This window comes from Rhizopus delemar, genomic scaffold, assembly GCF_000149305.1.
Source record: "Rhizopus delemar RA 99-880 supercont3.15 genomic scaffold, whole genome shotgun sequence".
Lineage (NCBI taxonomy): Eukaryota > Fungi > Mucoromycota > Mucoromycetes > Mucorales > Rhizopodaceae > Rhizopus > Rhizopus delemar.
Genome location: NW_027137841.1, coordinates 1,172,479 through 1,196,666, shown reverse-complemented (window position 1 = coordinate 1,196,666; position 24,188 = coordinate 1,172,479). Strand labels below are relative to the sequence as shown.

At 35.8% G+C, this 24,188-nt stretch overlaps 9 protein-coding genes and 1 non-coding gene across 10 annotated transcripts; 8 read left to right on the top strand and 2 right to left on the bottom strand.

Moving 5' to 3' along the window:
* Positions 1-343: 343 nt before the first annotated feature.
* On the top strand, positions 344-1,069 carry RO3G_15258 (uncharacterized protein; the record flags this gene model as incomplete). Its single annotated transcript, XM_067669842.1, has 1 exon — positions 344-1,069. One exon carries the CDS (start codon positions 344-346, stop codon positions 1,067-1,069), a length of 726 nt encoding a protein of 241 aa, XP_067525943.1.
* Positions 1,070-1,477: 408 nt separating this feature from the next.
* On the bottom strand, positions 1,478-1,579 carry RO3G_15257 (uncharacterized protein; the record flags this gene model as incomplete). Its single annotated transcript, XM_067669841.1, has 1 exon — positions 1,478-1,579. One exon carries the CDS (start codon positions 1,577-1,579, stop codon positions 1,478-1,480), a length of 102 nt encoding a protein of 33 aa, XP_067525942.1.
* Positions 1,580-3,071: 1,492 nt separating this feature from the next.
* Positions 3,072-4,531, bottom strand: RO3G_15256 (uncharacterized protein; the record flags this gene model as incomplete). Its single annotated transcript, XM_067669840.1, has 5 exons — positions 3,072-3,093; positions 3,261-3,481; positions 3,540-3,713; positions 3,783-4,043; positions 4,121-4,531. The coding sequence occupies 5 exons, from the start codon at positions 4,529-4,531 to the stop codon at positions 3,072-3,074; spliced, it is 1,089 nt and encodes a 362-aa protein (XP_067525941.1).
* Positions 4,532-6,739: 2,208 nt separating this feature from the next.
* Positions 6,740-6,812, top strand: RO3G_19190. Its single transcript has one exon. It is a non-coding gene; the product is annotated as a tRNA-Lys (tRNA).
* A 677-nt stretch (positions 6,813-7,489) lies between these two features.
* RO3G_15255 (uncharacterized protein) lies at positions 7,490-8,581 on the top strand (the record flags this gene model as incomplete). Its single annotated transcript, XM_067669839.1, has 1 exon — positions 7,490-8,581. The coding sequence occupies one exon, from the start codon at positions 7,490-7,492 to the stop codon at positions 8,579-8,581; it is 1,092 nt and encodes a 363-aa protein (XP_067525940.1).
* Positions 8,582-9,264: 683 nt separating this feature from the next.
* Positions 9,265-11,637, top strand: RO3G_15254 (uncharacterized protein; the record flags this gene model as incomplete). The annotated part of the gene is made up of 3 exons (XM_067669838.1): positions 9,265-10,289; positions 10,386-10,723; positions 11,039-11,637. 3 exons carry the CDS (start codon positions 9,265-9,267, stop codon positions 11,635-11,637), a joined length of 1,962 nt encoding a protein of 653 aa, XP_067525939.1.
* Positions 11,638-12,092: 455 nt separating this feature from the next.
* On the top strand, positions 12,093-13,148 carry RO3G_15253 (uncharacterized protein; the record flags this gene model as incomplete). Its single annotated transcript, XM_067669837.1, has 1 exon — positions 12,093-13,148. The coding sequence occupies one exon, from the start codon at positions 12,093-12,095 to the stop codon at positions 13,146-13,148; it is 1,056 nt and encodes a 351-aa protein (XP_067525938.1).
* A 381-nt stretch (positions 13,149-13,529) lies between these two features.
* On the top strand, positions 13,530-14,006 carry RO3G_15252 (uncharacterized protein; the record flags this gene model as incomplete). Its single annotated transcript, XM_067669836.1, has 2 exons — positions 13,530-13,693; positions 13,889-14,006. The coding sequence occupies 2 exons, from the start codon at positions 13,530-13,532 to the stop codon at positions 14,004-14,006; spliced, it is 282 nt and encodes a 93-aa protein (XP_067525937.1).
* Positions 14,007-16,759: 2,753 nt separating this feature from the next.
* Positions 16,760-18,010, top strand: RO3G_15251 (uncharacterized protein; the record flags this gene model as incomplete). The annotated part of the gene is made up of 5 exons (XM_067669835.1): positions 16,760-16,793; positions 17,027-17,093; positions 17,282-17,541; positions 17,644-17,796; positions 17,970-18,010. 5 exons carry the CDS (start codon positions 16,760-16,762, stop codon positions 18,008-18,010), a joined length of 555 nt encoding a protein of 184 aa, XP_067525936.1.
* Positions 18,011-18,658: 648 nt separating this feature from the next.
* RO3G_15250 (uncharacterized protein) lies at positions 18,659-24,128 on the top strand (the record flags this gene model as incomplete). The annotated part of the gene is made up of 4 exons (XM_067669834.1): positions 18,659-20,522; positions 20,634-21,088; positions 21,134-23,924; positions 24,055-24,128. 4 exons carry the CDS (start codon positions 18,659-18,661, stop codon positions 24,126-24,128), a joined length of 5,184 nt encoding a protein of 1,727 aa, XP_067525935.1.
* Between the last annotated feature and the right edge of the window lie 60 nt (positions 24,129-24,188).

Below are 24,188 nucleotides of genomic sequence, written 5' to 3'. Positions count from 1 at the left end.
AGCGAACCCTGCAGACGGACACAGGAAGTAAATGGAGTGAACTTCACCGACTAGAGTATTTTGATGTCGTGAGATTGACAACCGTTGATCCCATGCACAATTTATTTCTAGGTACGCCAAAAAGAATGGTTGAAGTTTGGGTAGATCACGGGCTTCTTACAACAGCTGATTTCAAAGCCATGGCTGATGAATCAGCTTCAATTGCTATCCCTTCACAGTACTGTAAAATCTCTAAAGGTATACAAGTATAAAAGAATTTGTACTATTATGAATCTGAACACTAATTTTTTTGTTATAAAAAAAAAAAAACGAAAAAGGCAAGATTGAAAGTACGTTTAGCAATATGAAGGCTGATGAGTGGAGAACGTGGTGTGTTGTGCTTTCGCCTTTTCTCTTAAAACAAAGATTAATCGGTGAACATTTCATCAATTGGATCAGATATGTAGAAGCAGTAAGGTTGGTGACTGGTCCTTTAATCACAGCAGATGAAATTCAGACAGCACACTCCTTATTTAAAGAATTCGGCAAGACCTGTGTTCAACTCTATGGAAAAACATGTATAACACCTAATATACATATGCACATGCATTTGAAAGAATGCTTTTTGGACTTTGGTCCCTCCTATGCCTTTTGGCTTTATGGTTTTGAACGATTGAATGGTGATGTCAAAAAGATAAATATCAATTACAAGACAGGCTTCGAAACCACCTATGTCACTATGCTTACTCAAACCATTCATACGCAAGATATAATACATTCATTACCTACATTCATTAACAACAACGATCAAGGCATGCTCCTACTGATCAACTTCATAAAGGAAATAGGCGAGGTTACGAATGACGAGAGTGGTTTAACGCCATTTGATTACTCTCAATTCATAGACGGGCCAAGTCTATTTAACCTGACGATTACTGGTAGTGAGCCTCTGCCACCACAAGCCCTTCCTTCAAAAATTAATAACAAACAAGAACTTTTATGCCCTGAACACTATGAAGCCTTACAAACTTTTTATATGGATACCTATGAAATACCTACAGTAGCGGACAAAACTGGTGCACAAAAATGAAAATCAGTATTGCATCTCCGCCATATGTCTGCGACTTTTGTGGCATATACCATCTGAAAGGCAGTCTAAAAGATACATTAAGATATGTAAACGGGAACTGTGTCGGACATCCCTCAGGCATAAGATCATTTTTAGTGATTTTCTGAATATTTCAATTTTCGCCAAAAATATAGTACTTGTCTAGCCTTCCTTCAATTTTCCTCGTATCTCTCCCGTTTGCTTTCAGATTTCACAGTATATTAGTGAGCTTTAGTGGCTCTTGAAAAATACATAAACCCATGCTTATTTTGTATTTCCCATTGAATTCCCCCTTTTGTTTTCACCCTATTCACTATGACAAAGTACTTGCCTTATATGCTTAAGAAAATAAGTAACTGTAAGCGCGAATCTCTGAGATTTCGAATACACTTAGTTCGTACGGCAGCAAATCTTTTTAGGAGAGCAAGAATCTCCAAATGGACAATCAACAGGATAAGAAAGGAAGAAAAGAACATCAAGGCTTGTGACCATGGTAGTCGACAGGTCGTAGTCAGCAAAATAACTAATGCAATCATCCGCCTAAAGTTTCGACAAGGACCTTTACGCACAGTTTCTGATGCTCAGCTCTTTTTGAGGTTCTTAGGATACAGTATTAGCAAACTGTCAGTCAAAAGGCACTGTAGGAAGCTAGATTTTGAGTCTGGAACTAAGGAATCGAAGAATTTCATCAGCTGTATAAGCCAAAAAAAGCGATGAAAGTGGTATCACGACAAACCATCGCATACTATAGAGGGCTGGAATTCCATCATATTTAGCAATGAAAAAAACATGAATGTTATGAGTGCAGATAGTATACACTAATATTGAAAGCAAGTCGAGCAACCTTAGCGATCTTTTTACGGTGATCAAACAATGAAGCATGCTGGTTGCTCTGTTACATTTTAAGGCTGTACTAGATATTGAGGACCAAGATATTTGTGTCAAGTATACGATGCTGTAATAAAGTCATAGGTATACACATGTATTTTGCTTACCACATACCACAAAAGCCTAGGGTATAGTGGTCTAAAATATCGTAATCTCTCGTTTCAGCATGACAATGACACCAAGCACAAGTCAAGGCATGCCACAAACTCAATATTTGATAACAGGGCTTCTGTGCTAAGAGGTTAGTTACTACTAATCCCGGCTTAAGCCTTCTTAAGCATGTCCGGTGGCAATTGAAGGCAAAGCTATGACGATACGACACTAGACCAAAAAGGGTAGATTATCTTTGGAAAAGAATAGTTAAAGAGCTGGGCTCTTTTATTGAAAATGATATACACACATACTACTAGCATATGCCAAGAAGAATATTCGATGATATCAAGAGATGAGATGATTATACAAAGTCTTAGATTTTAGCCACTTTTGCGGTTTTTAGAAAATGTAAAATTTTATAAATAAAAAGCATGTTCCTCGCTCAGTTTTAACAATGTCATGCTAAGAATGCACATAAATTACAATGGCTAGTATATCTTTCTTCTAATATAGTTTCATAGCTATTTCGATTACCATGAGCAAGTAATGGTAGTTAAAAGCTGAAAAAAAGTTTTGTGCACCAGTTTTGTCCGCTACTGTATTATGAATACAATCAGTACAACTATAAAATCATTCAAAAAAATTAACTTGCTTGGACAACACTACCAACAGTCAGACAATCATTCATCATCATCATGCATTCAAGCCTTTATGAACAATCAATTACGTATTGGTCAAATATCATACTTTTTCAGTCATTCATTTAACAACTCAACTCATTATTTTGCATTCGTCAATTGGTACAGCCATGCGACTCAACATTTTCCCACCTTCGATGGTACTGGCATCCAAGTGTGGAAGAACCAATTTGATCCAGTTTCAAGCAACAGCATACTTCCAATTTATAGAATCTTCAATCCTGTTGCTGTATGCCCATATATCGATAAGCACCTTCTTACTCTCGCTCTGCCAAGACGAATTTATATGTAACAACTATGCTAAATTATTCAAACCTTCTTTTATTACTATTATTATTATTTATTTTATTATATATTTTACTAAAGAATCATTTATTAGACTATTATTGTTATTTGTTTTTTTTTAAAAAAAAAAGATTTTATTCAATTTGCAGAGACAACAAAAGAGGCAGCAAAAAAAAAAAAAAAAAGGAAAAGAGAAAGTAAACGCTTACTGCATGGGATTAGCAGCAGCAGAAGAGGAAGAGCCAGAGACCTCAGCCGAAAAGCCAAGGCCAGGGGAAGAAAAGGCCCAAGAGGGATAATCCTCATGGTCAAGGTTTGTAGGGAACTCCTTGTCGAAGTATTCCACCACCCTTCTTGTTCTATTGATGGTGCCTTTTTTCGACAAGGAATTCCTCCATGCTTTTTGAAGAACAGCATGGAATTCGTCCACCTGTAGATTAAGTAAAGGTATATTAGAAAATAAACACTATTACAAAAATATTACTTACTGCTTTGCTTCGAAATAGTGGTCTTTTTACTACAAACACAGGACCATGTTCATCCTCAGGACCATCTTCTTCCTCTGACGTCCAATCGGTCATCAGAATTTGTTTTCCAAAAGGAAAACGAGCTTCAAATTCCTCAGGGGCCGCATTGTAAGCATTTCGCCTCATGGCGAGCTTCTAATGTAAAAAAGTAATGTAAGTACTTGAAACACTATATATTTCAATCTTTAAATACTAATTACTTACTGCATGCACACGACTACGACGCGTTGAATCTTCTGACGTAGCCGTTAGCCCCTTACTTTCTCTCACCATGTAGTTGAATTTGTTTCTGACCATGCTGCGCATGTCAGAAACAGTAATGCCAGCAGAAAATGGCTCCTTCTTGGCAGCTGCTACAAGCAAATCCCTGACCTTTGCGTTTTGCTTGTAGCGCAAGACCTCCTTCAGGTCAAAGGTGACACCACGAGGAACCAAATGCTCTCTATAGTACTTCAATATAAAAGCCTATGGTTCAAAAAGGTACAAAAAAAATTTTTGTTATTATTTTGCACATGCTAATTTGTTTTTTGAATTTAAATTACACTTGTCAAGGCCTTATTCTCTTTGACCTCAGAAGGTTGCTGCTGTGGAGGCTGCTGTTGGGGAGGCTGCTGCTGCTCTTGTTGCTGTTGTTGCAACAATTGAGTTAGCTGCTCAATCTTCAGCTCTTGCCGACGTTGATTCTCCTCCTGTCGGCGTTGAATTTGCTCTTGCTGCTGCATCTGAGCAAAAATGGCCTCAAGGGTTGGGCCACTTGCCAAGCTGACAGCAGGAGAGCCAACTGGGCCTTGAAGGCGAGAAGGCTCAAAGCTGTCAAAAGACGCAACAGCAGTGGGAGCAGGAGAAGGGGACGGCGCAGCAGTGGATGATGATCCAGTAATGCTTGAAGATATTCTTGCCCTTTTAGGGGCATTACTGGGAACGTTGATAGGGGTAGCGACACGACGAGACATTTTTTTAAAACAGATAATATAGGGAAAAAGAAAAAGACAAGAGTACAAAATGAACTAAAAATGAATACAAAGTAAGGTGATGCTTTTATTTGTTTTACAAAAAAAGCAAAGAAAAAAAAAAGAAAAAGAAAAAGCCTTTATAGTTAAAGATATTACATTTGAATAATAATAAAAAAAAGAATTTAAACTGTTTATGAATAACCTCTCTGAGTGTTTCAATAGTTAAACCATATTAAAGAAAACTTGTTTTTAATCGATAGTAGGTAATTGTAACACTGGTAAAATGATGCTATAAAAAAAGTACTTTTTTTTTCCTTTTTTTTTCCTTTTTTTTTCCTTTTTTTTTTTTTTTTTAAAAAAAAACATTCTTTCTAAAAGGTAAGTTCTTAATATTATATATATTCTATTTCTGTTCTAATGATACTTGTACTTTAGTAAAATCGTAATGGTTGCTTTCTTGATGCTTTAAATGGTCTTTATAAAATCTCTTTCCCAGGATTATCATTGCTTCTTCTTTTACTTGTTGGTAAAAGCTTGGCTGGTGTCTTTTTTTCTTTCTTTGCTTTTTTCTTTTCTTTTTCCTGGTTTATCTAAAGCAAGGTACTATTACTTTTATTAAGTATCCTTCATAGCTAATAGTTTTTATAGATGCGTGCTGCTTCTTTATTTTTTACTTGTTGGTATAAGCTTGGCTAGTGTCTTTTTTTACCTGGTTCACCTAAAGTAAGGTGCTATTACTTTTGCTACATGTACACAATAGCTAATTATTATTATAGATGCGTGCTGCTTCCCTTTTCTTTACTTGTTGGTATATGCTTAGCTAGTCTTCTTCTGGCCTATCTAAAGAAAGGTACTATTACTTCTACTACGTATACTCGATAGCTAATAATTATTATAGATACGTGCTACTTTGCTTTGGCCTTTTACTGTTTCTTTCTCGTCCTTGCTTTGGTTCTTAAGTACTGATGTCTTTTCTTTTGCTTTGAGTGCCCAAGTCCTTAAAACCTTGAATCCTTGTGTCTTTGCATCCTTGAGCTTGGCTTTTTTTTTTTCTTTTTTTTTTTCTTGTGAGAACTTTTTGAGTCCCACGAAATTAATCGATGTATTTTTAGATTAGATGCTGCTATTTTGATGACATTAGGTAAGTCAAGCAAACTTTTAAAACGCTACGAGCAAAGAAATACTGTATATTGTTATTATTATTTTATTTAAATAAAAAAAAAGCTATTTTTATAAACCAAATCCCTATTTTTTTGTATATATGAAGCAATATTTATTGCAATGTGAATGGTTAATAAAGAAGTATATAAGCAATATGAGTGGTTGTTAAAGAAGTATATAAAGCCATATGAGTGGTTAATAAAGAAGCATATAAGGCAATATGAGCGGTCGATAAAAGAACAAAAGGACAAATAAAGAAATGCTTTAAAACTTATGATTCGTTGCCCAAACGTTGGCAAGTATTGAGTAAAACGTGTCGACTGCTCTGGTAAAAGAATGCTAAATGACTTCCACTTGCTCTCTTAATGAATACTGAACGTTAACTGCACTGCCGCGAAAAACGTTTAAAACATCCATAAAATATCGTGTGTTTGCATGATCTTTGGCGTGTTTGCCTTCAATTATTCTAAAACTGAACGCTTACTTTCTCCAGTTATTTGCAGTGTACAGGTCCGCTCGTTGGTTCGGTTTCCTTTATGTAAGCATTGAAAAAACTGATATATGCTTTTCCCCTGATTATGCTTTACCTTGAATAGCTTGAAATTTAAAACAGTAACCAGGAAAAGAGAACTAGTATTGACTTTAAAGGCGTAAAGTAAGTGTAAAAAAAGAAATATAATAAAAAGAAAAGAGAAGACTGTATATCGTTTATTCAATAAAAATCAAACATCCTTTTATACTTTTCATTAGCTGCTAGCCACTCCGGTATACATCTACAATTTAATGGGACCACCATTATTCTTCAAAAATACATAAGGCCACCATTACCATCTTCATTAGCGACTGATCAAGCATTAGGATAAGGACCCTCTTTAGGACCCTTAACTTCCACCTTCATTTCAGTCTCAGCACGACCACCACTCAGGGTCAAATAACCTTCCGGTCCATACTCTAGTCTATTCCGGTCATCTTCTCCCGGACCCATCGGTGTTTCATTTGGAAAAAAGAGGCGGTCCTCACAAACATAGCACATATCAAAACCAATTAGCCCGGCTAGCTCAATCGGTAGAGCGTGAGACTCTTAATCTCAAGGTTGGGGGTTCGACCCCCCCGTCGGGCTGGAACTTGGAATTATCTTACTCTTAATTGTTTATTTTTACTCAATAGTGTCACGTCTTTTGTTACATTTTTAGAATGTAACACAGTGTAAGGATGCAGATTATAAATTTTGACCCGAAGGTACATAAAAATTAAAAGGTGCATTAAAATCAAGGCATGCTTTAAATTTTAAAGCATGTTATAAAATTCATAAAAACTATAAAAACAATTAATTCACTTACTTTTGACAAACTTACTTCTGACATACTTTACTTTTGATTATTTTTAAATAAATATCATTCAAAGCAAATCTCTTTTATTACTATTACTATTTTACTAAACATCAACAACAAGTCGAGTCCCTTGAAGCCAAATATCTTCATTGTATCACTGTTAAAGCTCATATCAAGCTACTATTACCTTTATATCAAGACTGATCTACTTTAAAACAAGATCTGGTGGTCACTCCTATCAAGAAAATACTCAAATATAACTTTACTTCATATTCAAAACTACTTTAAACCCTTTATAAATACACAAGGCCTAAATAGAAAACAAGCTATTACATTTGGTGGTCACTACGAGGGGAAAAATCAAGCAAATTTATTAATCAAACGTTTATTATCAACCAACACTTACTACACAAACAAAAAGAAGAAACATATATATCAACAATACTTACAACATCAAGACTATACAATGGCCTCATTACAATCAGGACAAACCGTGTTGGCTACTGTCAATAATCAAAGCGCCATTCAAGGCTTCAGACCCCGTCTTATTGAATTCTACGGATATGAAGGCGAAGATTTTAGACATTTTCAAGAAACCCTTGATTCTTACTTGGCAATTACAAATACCCATAGCGATGCCCGGAAATTGATCGTTCTCAAATCCCAGTTGCGTCGTGCTGCCAAGGTTTATTTCGAAAGAACAATTCTTAAAGAACAGCCTGATATCGGATACGAGCAAGCAATAGAAAAATTAAAAAAACATTATATTACTCCTGAGCTCATACAAACTTATGAACTGGAGTTCAATGAAATGTTCCAAGGTGAGCAGGAACATCCGCAAATCTTCCTTGCACGTCTTAGGGAAGCAGCAGATCTAGCAGACATAGATAGCGAAGAAGTTATTGAAAGTAGATTTCGTGCGGGGCTCCTCAGAGAAATAAAACAATTTTGTATTCAATGCAGTTCTCGCACATTCAAAGACTGGACAGTTCATGCAGAAGGTTGGTGGAATGCCAACAGACCAAGAAAAATTGCCATAGTGGACAACCCTTTCCTTCCCAGAAATGTTAATAATGCGTTAATATACAATGACGACAATACATACTATAATCATGCTTCGATCTATAAACATAATATAGATCTTATTGATACCGATGAACGCATGCTTCAATATATTCCTGTTGGTAATGCGCGTATGAACGAAAGGATGGATAAATCAAACGTTGCTCATAACATTATCACTGGTCCTAACCAGTTGACAACTATGGATGTCGTCAATGATATCAATCACTCTCCTTCATACAAGCATCAAACCAATAGACATAAAGAAAGTACTAGCGTTCATAAGGTTGATCAACAAGACATTGTAACTCTCATTCAAGAAACAATTAGAAATGAACTCAACAAACAACAACAATCATATTATCCACAGTCAAATAGGAATAACCAACGCAACTACCGTAACAATTATTATAATCGTAGGGAAGAGCCTTCAAATTACAGACGTTATCCTCCTAGAGATGACACAAATAATCAAGCCCAAAACTCAAAAAACTAATGGGGTCGATTGCTTTTGACAATCAAAAGAATGGTCAATCGAACACCCATCAATATACTAAACCCATTAACAAGCCAACTTCACAACACCATCTTAATGCCTTAATCACTGAAGGAGAATATGATCCATATAACCATGAATTGTGCGCTGCTGTTAGACCTGACAGACCTCCAGAAGTGATTTCATCAAGGGTAGCACCTTATAGTAAAGGGAAAGCCTCATCAAAAAGAAAAGAACCTGAAAAGCCCACAGTTACGAAAAGAGTAACCACTCGAAGACATATGGAAGAAATAAATCAACCACCTATACAAAAAATCACCACAGATCAAAACATGGACATGGATACTGAATTACCGATAGAAATTAAAGACAATCAACCTACAAAGAAAAAAATAATTAAACGAAGAAAACCTGAAATATTGTATGATATAGCTGCCGACGTGTTGGATAAACCAGCAAATATCACCGTCCGAGATCTAATAACAACCGTGCCATCATTAAGAAGACAACTTACCACGGCATGCAGACCCAATCAACAAAAAAGAACAATAAGTCCCGATAAAACTACAATTGCAGTAATTGAAGATAATGAAGACTACAGTACAACCGCTGTATATTCTAAAGTGAGCATAGGATCGAAAAGAATTAGGGCGTTAGTAGACTGTGGTGCAGCAAAGACCTGTATGTCAAAAGCTCTCGCAGATGCTTTAAATTTAGAAATAGATGCTTCATCGGAAAGTGTGTTCACGTTAGGAAATGGGACTAAACAGCCAGCATTGGGAATAATCTATGATGTACCAATTCAAGTAAAGGAAAATATGATCATTCCATGTACAGTAGAAGTACTTCCTAGCTGTCCTAGTCATTTTATCATTGGAAATAATTGGCTTAATCGCTCTAAAGCAAGAATTGATTTTAATACTTCATCATTGAAAGTAACATATAAGAACAAGAATGCAGAATTGGAAATATCATTTTTACGTAAAAATGAGAAACTACCACAAGTCTCTAGTTACAAACAAACTTACAAGAATCCAGTCAGCACTACAAACTCACATCTTGTAAAACAAGTGCATTTTGAAGATGAAACTATAGAAAATTCTTCTGAAGAAGGTTCTGAAAATGAAACAGAAGAAGAAAGTTCAAGTTTAAATGAGTCAGAAGATGAAGAAAATGATGAAAAATCGTTACTAGTATTAGAGAATGATGGCCAAGAGGAAATGGTTATTAACCATTTAAAAGATATCTGTTATATTACAGCAGGAAGAAATGGACTGTATATTTCAGCAAATTCATCAAAAAAGCTGGTAATAGATAAAGCAAAAACCCAAAACAAAAATATCAAATATATCTTTGAAATCACAAATGCAAAATTGAAATATGTATATGGATGTTTTGATTCATCTTCAAATTTAATAATGAACAGAAAGACAATAGAAATACATCTTTATAATCGTACACGAGAACATATACTCCTTTGCCCCTTTGAAGAAATTGGAATATTGGAGGAAATAGATTTACAAGAAGAAACAAACGTTAAAGCTTATGATGTCTTATCAAATCCAGAATTATTCGTGATGGATTTAGAAGAATCCCCCAGTATAAATAAAAAAGAAAAGGAGCCTTTGGAATCAGAATTATACACCAAATTAGAAGTTGGAAACCTGGATAAAGCTGTTGAGAAGAAATTAAGAATATTACTGAAAAAGTATTATAGCATATTTGACTGGAATAATGATACGATCGGAAACACATCAATAATTACACATAAAATCATTATTGAACAAGACACTCAACCTATTAGCCATCGACCATATCGATTGAGCCCAATTGAAGCTAAATACTTAGAACAAGAAATTGACAAATATTGTAAACTCGGTGTGATATCACCTTCAAATAGTCCTTGGGCGGCCCCGGTTATCTTAGTAAAGAAAAAGAATGGAGAATACCGGATGGTTATCGATTATAGAAAGCTTAATGCTGTTACCAAAAAAGGCTCGTATCCTTTGCCTAGAATAGACGATCTCTTAGATACATTGGGAAAAGCGTCAATATTTTCAGCCTTAGACATGCGAGCAGGTTTTCACCAGGTGCCTTTGGAAGAAGAAAGCAAAAAACTTACTGCTTTTACGACGAAATATGGTGTATACCATTACAATACTTTACCAATGGGACTGGTCAATTCACCAGCCACGTTCCAAAGACTTATTGACTTATGTTTTCGGCCATTAATTAACAAATGTTTGGTCGCATATATAGATGACCTTAACATATATTCAAGAAATAACGATGACCATTTACAACATCTGGAACAAGTTTTTAATTGCATCAAGATAGCAAATCTGAAGTTAAATCCTGAAAAGTGTTTCTTTTTTAAGAATCATCTCAAATTCCTTGGATACATCATTACAAAAGAAGGAATCCAAACCGATCCCAGCAAAATACAGAAAATAATAGATTATCCTATTCCTCAAACTGTGACTCAAATACGAGGATTTCTTGGGTTAGCCTCTTATTACAGAAGATTTATAAAGAATTTTGCGGCAATAGCACGACCGCTACATGACCAAACCAAGACATTGAAGAAAATACCATGGACTGATAAGACAACACAATCCTTTTTAACACTCAAAGGATTACTTACAACAGCACCAGTATTATCTAGGCCAGATTTCAGTAAGCCATTTATCTTGGTAACGGATGCATCGAAATTAGGCTTAGGTTGTATTCTCACACAGTTGGATGCAGATGGAAAAGAACATCCAGTTATCTATGCCAGTCGAAGCCTGAAATCCAGCGAAGTAAATTATGCTGCAACCAAATTAGAATGTTTGGCTGTAGTATGGACAGTAAAAATGTTTAGACCATATTTGCTTGGAGAGAAGTTTACCATTATGACCGATCACTCTGCATTAACTGGACTTCTAAAAGCCAAAAATCCCACTGGAATATTAGCACGTTGGATAGCCATCTTATCAGAATATGAATACGAGATAAAGTATAGGCCTGGTCGCGTCAATGAAAGTGCTGATTTCTTATCACGTCTTGGATATTAAACATATCTATAACAATATTACTCATTAAATTTTAACTGAACTACATGGAGGAAGGGAGGGGGTAGTTGACCAATAATAATAAATAAAAAAAAAAAAAAAAAAAAACAAACAAACAAACAAATATACTATAAATATACAAATTTATACAATCCAACTTGAAAACAACAATGAATTCCGATAAAATCAAATATTTGAAGATATACCTGCAAGAACAAAATCTGCCCAGTGGCATAGAAACAAAGATGCAAAAATACATTAAACAAAACGCAAAAAGATATACCATTTATAATGGTATATTATATAGATATAATACGGAAAATGGTATAATACGAAAAGTTTTATCAAAACAAGAAGCTGAAGAGATGTTATATGCATACCATCAACATCCTTTGGGAGGACACTTGGCATATAATAACACATTACACAAGATTGCATCCAGGTATTACTGGGAAAACATGGCTCAAGACATTTTAAATTATGTACAGAAATGTCATCGATGTCAAGTCTATGGAAAAAAGCGATTGAATGAAGAGTTATATCCAGTTCCAGTATCACCCAAACCCTTTGATCGAATAGCAATAGACGTAAAGCATGTGCAAGCTTCTCGAGCAGGACACAGATATATCGTTGCAGCCATAGATTACCTGACCAAGTATGTAGAGGCAAAACCACTTAGATTACAAACTGCCTCAGAGATAGCCATATTTCTATATGAAGAAGTTATTAGTAGACATGGCTGTCCTACTCTTATAGTCACAGATAATGGAAAACCTTTTGTAAGCGGATTAGTGCGTGCTGTTTGTCATAACTTTTCCATTATACATAAGACGACTACTCCTTACAATCCACAAAGTAATGGGCTAATAAAAAGATTTAACAGAACACTTGGTCAAATACTTCAAAAGAGATCCACAGAAGAAAAAGAAGACTGGCATCTGTATTTACCTGCTGCATTATTTGCATATAGATCTATCAAACAAGCTACAACAAAACAAAGCCCATTCTTCTTAATGTATGGGTATGAACCGAAAACACCATTTGATAACAATCATAGAATTATCGGCTTTAAAACACCAAGCTTTGATGCCACTTTGATGCATAGAACAATTCACCAAATAAGGAACCTGAATTTGGTGCGCGAACAAGCATCACAATCTATCAAACAGACACAAGTGGCCCAAAAGAAAGCTATCGAAAATAAGATTCTTGAAGAAAAGAAGGAACTTAAACCCCCATTCAGGTTAGGTGACATCGTATTATTATACAAGGATTATATGGCTACGTCGTGGTCAGGAAAGCTTCAAGACAAATGGGAAGGACCCTTTATCATACATAGTATTCTAGGAAAGGGGACCTATCATATTAAAAGCTTCAAATCAGATGACAATAGAATCAGAAGAGTTCATGGAAATAGGCTTAAAATATATGCAATCCCAAAAGTGCAGTGGTCTACAGATAATGCAAGACGCGTTCCTAATCCCATAGAATTAGATCAAGACGAATGTTTCTAATAAATAACAACAAAAAAAAAAAAAAACTATATAATATACCAAGAAAAATCAAAAAAAATAATAATTTAACAATAATACAAACCATCGAAATACCTCAAAAACAAAGTTGTGGCAATGAATTCAGAAAACAAAACCATCTTCGTCGATTTAACTGATGAAAAAGAAGATGTCTTGCCTGTACAAATGGACATAACCATTCAAATGCACTTCCGGGATATGTATCAATCCTTTGGAAAGGAGCTTACAAGGGAGGCTCTTAATACATACTTCTCTACTCAAGAAAAAGAACAAGGCAATCCCTATAAGATACGGTATGCCACTGAAGAGAGCGATACTGATCGCCAAGGATATATTGATTGGATAATGCAAAGATTTCAAAAAATGGACGAAGAAATAGATCTCAAATCTTCTTCTCCCATGTCTGTAAAAACTCAAAACATGGCTGACTTCTGGGATGACTTATTAGAACAATGCCGTAACCAATACGAATTCAATCAAGAATTTGCAAACCATTATCAGGATCAGTTCATGAAAAACTTCAAAAGGTATGAAGAGCTATTGCGAGAGGAAATCGAGATAAACAAGCAAAAGAGAACCATAATCAGAATATTTGCTCATAATGTTGCCGAATGGGCACATCTCAAGTTTACCAGACCAACAAATGAAAAGAAAAGTCAACATATGTATGTTACTACGAAAAACAATCAACTCAGATCAATTCTACCAAACCATATTATAAGCCGCTCAATGATGAGAAAACTCAGGGAACAAGACTCTTGGTGTAAGAATGAAAAAATGTTCGAGGACGAACATCATATCGGTGGGGGCTTCTGTAAGGATGCAGATTATAAATTTTGACCCGAAGGTACATAAAAATTAATGCAAGGCACAAAAATTAAAAGGTGCATTAAAATCAAGGCATGCTTTAAATTTTAAAGCATGTTATAAAATTCATAAAAACTATAAAAACAATTAATTCACTTACTTTTGACAAACTTACTTCTGACATACTTTACTTTTGATTATTTTTAAATAAATATCATTCAAAGCAAATCTCTTTTATTACTATTACTATTTTACTAAACATCAACAACAAGTCGAGTCCCTTGAAGCCAAATATCTTCATTGTATCACTGTTAAAGCTCATATCAAGCTACTATTACCTTTATATCAAGACTGATCTACTTTAAAACAAGATCTGGTGGTCACTCCTATCAAGAAAATACTCAAATATAACTTTACTTCATATTCAAAACTACTTTAAACCCTTTATAAATACACAAGGCCTAAATAGAAAACAAGCTATTACAACAGTTATCTCTTTTGGACTTTCAACTGTAAATTAGCAACCGCAGTGTCTTCAGTATTAACATTGAAAGATATTGTGACAAAGAAGTCAAAAAATGAGAAAGGTCAAAAAAATGAAAAAAGTCAAGAGAATGAAAGAAGTCAAAAAAATGAAAAAAGTCAAAAAGAAAAAAAAAAATTAACAATATAAATATCCCAACTATTTAGATGAAGAAAAAGGACAGTACAGTTCTACTCACATTTTATTTTATATATTTTATTCAATAAACAGGCAACCTTCTCATAAAAGTTCCTGATCCCTTTATTTTTTTTACCTTTACCTTTATTTGATCTTAATTAAAAGATCTGGTGGTCACTACAGTACCTTACTTTAAAAATTTCAAGAAAAACTTCTCTAAAACACTCAAACTAAACCAACCATACTACAAAATAACAATATACAGTCAAGTTTTTTTTTAGTACCACGCCAGTTAGAAAATGAACTTTTGCGTAACAACCTATTTGAAAACGGAGTATCAACTCTTTTGCTTGAAAACCAAAAACAACATAAAATTATAAAAACCAAAAACATATAAATACCCTTATATCTTATCCCTATTTTGACTTCACTTCACTTCACTTTACTTTTGAATTTTATATTCTTTTTATATTTTCTTTATTTTATAAAACAATAAATCCATCAAGCGTTCAATTGAAACCCTTTGGTCTGTGTTCTATTTTAAATACTGAAGTCCCTTGAAGTCAATAATCTTCATTGTAAACCTATTCCTAAACCTCAAGAGTTTAACCTATTCTAACAAGTTTGATCTACTATTAACAAGATCTGGTGGTCACTATCGACAAAACTTACATACTTAAAAACCTAAACCCGCAAACAAGCAATATATTAAAGAAAATTACAACATCATAACTGCAAGTAACAAACATCACCACCGCAGCAAACATAAAATAGTATAAATAGATCTTATATTTATTAAATAAACAATTAGCTTTTTACTAATCAATTAATTATCTTGTACCTTTGTTAATTACCTTAAAAAATCTATTCGTGATCTGACACGACAATAGTTAAAGATATACAGTGTGACAATAGTGTCATATCTTTTTATTCTATTGTAAGGATGCAGATTATAAATTTTGACCCGAAGGTGCATTAAAATCAAGACATGCTTTAAATTTAAAGCATGTTATAAAATTCATAAAAACTATAAAAACAATTAATTCACTTACTTTTGACAAACTTACTTTTGACATACTTTACTTTTGATTATTTTTAAATAAATATCATTCAACGCAAATCTCTTTTATTACTATTGCTATTTTACTAAACATCAACAACAAGTCGAGTCCCTTGAAGCCAAATATCTTCATTGTATCACTGTTAAAGCTCATATCAAGCTACTATTACCTTTATATCAAGACTGATCTACTTTAAAACAAGATCTGGTGGTCACTCCTATCAAGAAAATACTCAAATATAACTTTACTTCATATTCAAAACTACTTTAAACTCTTTATAAATACACAAGGCCTAAATAGAAAACAAGCTATTACACTATATATGGATATTTGTGTTGCTTTCCTTTTAATGAAGTTCATGTTCAACAAGTTACAAGCTATTGTGACGCAGTTAGTGTAACTTTTGCTGAAGAAAGGACTCAGTCCTAGGAGGGACTCAGTCGAAGGAGGGACCTCAGTCCCTAAAGATAAACAAAAAAAAAAAATAGAAAAACACAAAAAAATAATAATCATATAAATATCCCCTCTTATAATTTTACTGAACTTCACTTTAAAAAAAATATCTGTTTTGCCAAATATGAAATAGAAGACAAAAACTACAAAAAGACGATAGTTGTGAAACTAAAGATTATATATGACTTTATTAATAAAAAATATTGAGGGTATTTATACTTTTTGAATGTCTGGGTCTTTACCGCTATTTCAATTGATCGGTTAAAAGAATGATATAGAATATAAGGAAGGATAGTGGATAATCAATAGCCGCTGTCTACTTGACGAATCAAGGGACAATGAAGTAATTAAACTATTGATCTAACGATAATTATAGAATAGGATTGAACTGCCGTTGTTGTAATCAGGTTCCGATATAGTCTTTTAGAACGCTGGTAGGACAACAGGGCAAGATTGGCTATTGCAGAATTCTCACGTTTATTAATAGAGATCTGGTTAGACTATAATTCTGTAGTATCCAAGTTTATCCATGAATGTTCACTTTATTAGTTGTGTGGATACAACAATACATATTTTAAATTTCAAATAAAGAGCAAAATTCAAAAAGTAAAATGTTATATAATGGTTTAAATAACAAAGGAAAAGGTAAAAACAAAGATCAAGAAACAGTTTGGGTACTTTTTGAGACTGATCTTTATTTCAGTTTAAGTTAAAGTAAAAATTATTCTAATTGAAGGCAGGTATTTATATCTTATTGAGTGAGTGGCTTGATATCTTCTATTATTATCGTTCTTCTAATATTCAGGTACTTTAGCAAGTGTTATCTCTAATTATGATTATGAAAACTTTTCATTTGTTCTTTTGTATGTCTGTCATAGATTATCTTTTATTCTGGGAATTCCTCACTGAATTGAATAACGTTATTTTACGCGTTATTTCAATTATGTGAAAGATTAGCAATATTCCTGACATTGGATTGGATTTGGTTATTTTAGTTGATACGTCTTCTTATCAAAGAACTCTCATGAATACAATACATATTCTAAAAGAACATGTTTAATTGGAATTGATTGTATGATCTTATTTAAATAAACTTGTATTTTATTTTATTTTAATTATGATCTTGTATTAAGACTTATATTTATTAATGTCAACTACAATCAGTTACTGTTCTACAACAAACATTACTTTGTACGCCAGCTCACCAAAAATTGTGTTCCGAGTGCTGTGAAGGTTACCAAATGTCTTGAAAACGATATTGGAAAGAACGTAGGTGTTGAAAGAGTTCATAAAGTCCTTCGAAAGTCAGTCTTAGGCGCGATTGAGAAGCCAAAGAAGCCATTACTCAGTACAAAGAATATCCGCAACAAACTTTCTTGGTGTATTGCTCAGAGTAACTCGACAGTAGATGACTAGGAACGCGTTATTTGACCAGACGAGACAAAAATAAATAGATTTAATTTGGATGGACACACCTAGGCTTGGATTCGATCAGGGGAAAGCCTCAAACGCCATCACGTGAAGCTTGCTGTTAAACACGATGGATGCAATATCATGCTGTGGAATGCCATTACCTATGCTGGAGCCGGTTGGATGTGCAAAACCAATGGTAATATGGACAAAGCAATGTACAAAGAGACCTTGGAAGGTAAGTTGGAGTGTACGATAGAATATGGTGTCGATAAAGTAGGCTTCCAACGTCATCAGGTGATTTGCCAGCATGACAACGACCCTAAGCATACTCCGAAAGTAGTAAAGTAGTACCTTCAAAAACGATTTTATAATGTTTTACAATGGCCTGAACAATATTCTGGCTTAAAGACTACGGAAAACATGTCATCATTGGTGAAAAGGAGGCTTAATGACTATGAAACTGTACTAAAATGCATGAATGAGCTTTATGAACGTATAATCAAGTTTTATAGGAGCTTATAATGCCGGAAGAGTGATAAAAAGTTACAGGAAGTATGCCACAACGTATACGTAAGTATATTTAGAACAAAGGACGTTGATCAAACTATTAATAATAAATAAATAAAGAAATTGTGATTTTTTCAATATGCTCCCAAAACTGTCCCAATGCACCGGTCATTTTTTACATTCATTATCTCCGTCTGTGCTACATAACTTGAGAAGCAGTCTGTACCACGTACATCTACACCGCCACAGATTTCAAATGAGGTGCAACAAGGCATACTTTACGCAATCAGTAATCGCACAATTGACGGTAAAAGACAAAATTACAAAACATTGGGACAGTGTCGTGTTTGGTCATTAATGATGTCTTTATTCATTATTTTATTATTGATCTCAGTCCAGCCTACGTCAGACTATACAATTAATAGTCAGACGATATAATCCAGGGTTCATTCTAAATTATTAGTTCCTTTCCTTTTTTTACTTAATAAATAGTAGTTGTTAGCTATTGACTTCCTACTGTTTTCATATTATAAGTACCAAATATCGCATTTTTTTCAATAAGCCACTCCAGCTACTACTACCACTACAACATGGCCGTCATCACCCGCAACAACCGCCCCACTCGCACATCTCGTGCTTCCATCTCTTCTGTCTCTTCTTTGTCCTCTGTTGTTTCTGAGGTTGCCTCCTCTTGTCCTGCTTCTCCTGTGGCCCCTGGCCTGGACAACTTTTCTGACCGTCCCGGGTCACTTTCCTACGTGGAAATGGTCACTGGTTCCCGTTCTCGTTCGCCTTCTCCTGCTGACTCAGTCAGTGGTGCTATAGGAGAGAGACTTAACTCTCTTTCCATAAAGAAGGACGAATCGTCCTCAGTACGTGGTGACGCCATTAGTCTGTCCACTGCTGAAGATGACGTTGTCATGGAGGATGCACCTCTGAACAACGCTCGCTGCGCCATTAGCGGTGAGAAAAAGAACGCCTCGCGTTCTTCTAAGTCTGTTTCGAAAAGTAAGAGCAGCATCCCTGAGAAGCTGAAACGCTTTAATCGTAAGTACGATGAGACAGCTGACTTGCTCGACAAGTTAGTTGAGAAGCGTGATCTTGAAGAAGATGAGTCGAAAAGAAAGACTCTTAAGATCCAAATACGCGAGTACAGGGAAGATTTGGACTACTACGAGGAACGTATTACCAAGCTTGAGGTTAGCGCTAATGAAATTAGCCAAAAGATAAATGAGGTTGGGAACAATACCAACAATACTCGTGAGTCTGAGCCTACTGTCCCCATCAAGGTCATACCTCCCTTTCGCCTGTTGGTCAGTGCTGCTTACAATCCTAAGTATTACTCTTCCAGCAAGGTCAGTCCTGATGATGTGAAGAATGATAATGCCTTTAAGACAGTAAAGGACTTCATCAGGAAGTTTGAGGCCATCGTGAAACATTATGGTGTCAACATTGACAAGAAATGGCTAGGATATCTCCAGTTGTCCATTGAAAATGGGCAGGATGATAGGAGCATCAATTGGCTCCAACATAAGCTGACTGTCGCTGATTTTAAGAACAGCAATTGGGAAGGCGCCAAGACCGCTCTCATAGGCAAGTTTGGTGAGTCCTTCACCTACTTGCAGTATCGTCAAAAGCTGATGAGAATCAAGCAGCCCAACGGCGAGTACTTGAACATGTATGTGGACAGATACATAGATCTTTTGACCAAAGCCAAGTTTGCGGACAGTCCGCTGGCAGTGATGCATTTCCTGGGCACATTGCTTCCACCTGTCAAGGATTGTTTGGAAAGAAGACTGGCTGAAATACGTGCCAAGAAGAATGCTGATTTCATCTTGGAAGACGATACGTTGTCGAAAATCCAGACAATCATAGAAAACAACAAGATGCATTTCATAGAAGAATGCAAGAAGATCTTCCCTGGTTTGAAAAATCAGGAACGATCTCAGTTCAAGCCTGCCGACAAGAAGGCACCAAGGCAAATAGAATCGAAAAGAAAGTTTCATGGCGACGAGCAGAGGCACTTTCCCGAAAACAAGAATAGGGAAAGAAATTTCCATAAAAAGCCGGCACACAGCGCGCCTAAATGTCGCTATTGTGGGGAGAAATATACCCCAGGTCACCTTGACAAATGTCGAGAAATGGAAAAACGTCGTGACCATTACTTAAATAAAGATACGGGTTGTAGAGCACGCAAAGATGCACCCAAAAACTACACTGGTAATTTTTCCCAAAGGCGTAGATCATTTGAAGAGAAAATTCATAATGCGAATGATTCACGTATAACGGTTCATAATATTGAGAAGGTTGAGAAACAGACCACTACTGAACCAGAGATCATGCAAACACATCCTGCGGATGAGGTTATGAATGACCTCTTAAATGATGATGAAATCATCAGTCCGTTTCAAAAAGCGTTGAAACAAATTCGGGAGAAAAAGAAGCACAAGCAAGGTAATGTTCGTTGCTATAGTTTAAAAACAAAAGAGGAGACACATCCTACTATGCTTCAAAGCCCTTACTCATTACACACTCCTTTCTTATTGAACGATCATAGATTAATAGCTCTCGTCGACACAGGCGCAGATGTTTCTTTCATAAGTAAAAATGCTGTTAATAAATTGAAACTGAGTATTATCCCAGTTCATGGTTCATTACTCTTAGCTGATAAAGAAAAAACTGTTAAACGATTGGGTGTGACCGATAAATTAAATGTCGGATACAAAGGGCAAACTGTAGCTCATGAATTTGAGGTGTTAAATATGCATGATAAAGTAGACGCTATTTTCGGGAGGGATATTTTACCAAGTTTAGGAATTCACCTTGTTGGTGTTGCCACCAATTGGGATGATAACAAAGTCAAATTCGATGATTCTATTGAAGACTCAGAATACATTCCAAATGTTTCCAATGCTGGCACACCAGAAGAGCATGAAGCTTTACTACAAGCACTGCAATCTCACATTGATAAAAATCAACGGATTGATGTTCATTCCTTATGTAATCTACCAGAAGCGGTGGTAAAGTTAGACACTCCTCATGGAAAACATGCACATGTCCGGCAGTATCCTATTGCAAATAAGATGATGCCAATCTTTGATGAGGCTGTAAAAACATGGCTCGAGAACGGTGTCATTGTACGTGCACCACCCTCACCATGGAACAGTCCAATCACATTTGCTCCAAAAAAGGATGCGAATGGTAATCCCACTGATTACAGACCATGTATTGATCCTCGTAAAATCAATGCCCTACTAGAGTCTGATAACTATCCATTGCCATTGATCGACGATATTTTTCATGATCTTGCGGGTTCTACAATTTTCACCTCACTCGATCTCAAAAGTGCATTTCATCGATTGCCCATTCGTAAATCAGATCAGGTCAAAACCACTTTTACTCACAGAAACAAACAATACATGTTTCGTTCAGCACCGTTTGGATTGAAACATGTCTCCAGTCATTTCATGCGCATCATGAACCTCATCCTCAGTGATCTATCCAATGTTCATGTATACGTGGATGATATTGTGGTTGGCACTCCAGGTGATTCCATGGAAAAGCATTATCAAGCTGTCAGTGCAGTCATTGATAGACTCACTCAACATAACATGATCCTCAATCCTCAGAAATGTCACTTTGGCAAAAGAAGTGTTCATCTGTTGGGCTTCTGCATTTCTGAAAAAGGGAAAAGCTTGGATCCACGTAAATTGACAAATATTGCTGACTGGCCCCGCCCCAAAACCGGCAGAGAAATGATGCAATGGCTAGGCACTGTTAATTACTTTCGTGCACACATCCCTTGTGCTGCCACACTCACTGCTCCTCTAGATGCGTTACGAAATGTTGCATTCATAGATGATATTGATTGGACTCCTGAACTGCAAGTTCACTTTCAAAGCATCAAAGACATATTATGTTCCAACGTTGTTTTGAGTCCATATGATCCTACCAAATCCCTTTATGTTGCCACTGACGCATCTAACACTGGAGTTGGTGCAGTTCTGTTCCAAAAATTTGACGAAAAACAGTCGGGTGGACTCACTGTCACCACCATCAAATACCTCGGCTTCATGGCACGTTCTTTATCCCAATCTGAACGAAATTATTCTGTCACTCGGCGTGAACTCCTCGCTATTGTGTTTGCTTTGAAAAAGTTTCACAAATTTTTATATGGTCATCACTTTACCTTATATTCTGATCATCGAGCACTCACATACTTGTTCACGTCAGATGAACTCAACCCCATGATGGTGGGTTGGATGGACACATTATTGTCCTATGATTTTGACATCGTCCATATACCCGGTGTACAAAATGTTTTACCTGATGCTCTTTCACGTCTTTTTCCACCTGAAAAAGAACTGGCAGGGAGTGATTCTAATAACAGCACAGTAAAACACCAAAATCTTGCTTACAAACCAAATCTAAAAAAGGAACATGAATTAAAAATGAAAAAAGAGAACCGAAAAGTGTTCTATGTCCAAAGTCCTACCAAATTCAGTGACAAGGACTATATCACTCCACCATATGAGGATCGACAAGAGATTCTTGATGGAGTCCATAAATTCGGACACTTTGGAGCTGATCATATTGTAAAATCAATCCACAACCAAAACCTACATTGGCCAAATTTATTAGCTGATGCAGTAAACTATGTAAGCAAGTGCAATACCTGTCAGAAGTACAATATTGCCAAAAAGGGTTATAATCCTCATCGACCTGTCTACGCTTATGTTCCTGGGGATGCCTATGCCTTTGATTTAATTGGGCCTTTTCAATCCAGTAGCAACATGTATACATACGTGTTGATTCTAGTCGACATTTGCACCAGATTCTGCGTGTTGAAACCCCTAGTAGACAAAAAGGCAAAAACCGTTGCAGGTGCCATGGTTGATACATTTTCCTTACTCGGCTATCCCAGACACTTTGTATGTAGCGATAACGGCTCTGAATTCAAAAATGAAATTTTAGAGAATCTGTTCAATGCAATGGGTATCGACAAAAGATACACCACTCCTTACCATCCCTCAGCAAATGGAGCTGCTGAACGTTACGTTCAATCTGCTAAAAAGATATTAGCAAAGTTCCTTGAAGGTGCCACCGAAGATTGGCATCATTACATTCCATCTGTACAGCTCATGATCAACAATAAGATCTCCACACGCTTGCAGACTACACCTTTTTCATTGATGTTTGCTCGCAACATAAATGACTTCATTGAATACAGGGATGATGCTGGTGAATTAAAAAAGAAGGAGTACATGCCGCACGATGAGTTGCTGAAAAGAATCGACTACATGTCGCAAGTTGTCTTCCCTGCTATACAGGATAGGACCGACCTTTACACCAAAAGGCAAAAGGAAAAAGCTGACAGCAAAAATCGTCAGTCCACATTCCCGGAAGGAAGTTACGTAATGGTGCGTGACAGAGAGCAGTACAATAGCCTCTCACCGGTCTACAAAGGCCCATATCGTGTTGTACGTCAAGTACAAGGTGGTGCTTATATACTTCGTGATGTTGACGAAACGCTCATGTCTCGAAATTATTCTCCAGAAGAATTAAAGCTCATTTCACAGGATGAAATCATTCCAAAAGATGAATTGTACGAAATTGAGGCAATCATCAACCATAGAGGCGAACCTGGAAATAGAGAATATCTCGTACGCTGGAAAAACTACAGCAAAGACGATGACAGCTGGTTAACTGCTGAGGCATTTACTGATCCCGAGTCAATTAACATTTATTGGCGCAAAATGGGTAAATCCATAAATCAAAATGGTGAAGTAGTAAAAAAGAAAAATAATGAGGCTGAAAAGAATAAAAAGCAAAAATTACCCTCAGACTACGCCCCTAGTAAATTACTGACTACGACAATTATGAATGAACAGTCAAAGTCTGGAACTATGTCGCACAATAGACAATCTCATAATATAAAAGAAAAAAAGAAAGCTCAATCCAAACATAATGGTAATGCTTTATCCAGATATCCCAAACGAAGACTACAACAAAGTCAAGAAGGCTTTGATCGAAAAACAGATCATCATGAAAGCTCCGTAAAAAATGCCGTGACTGCAAATAGTAATCTTAGGCACAGCAAGCGCATAAAGAGAAATTAGG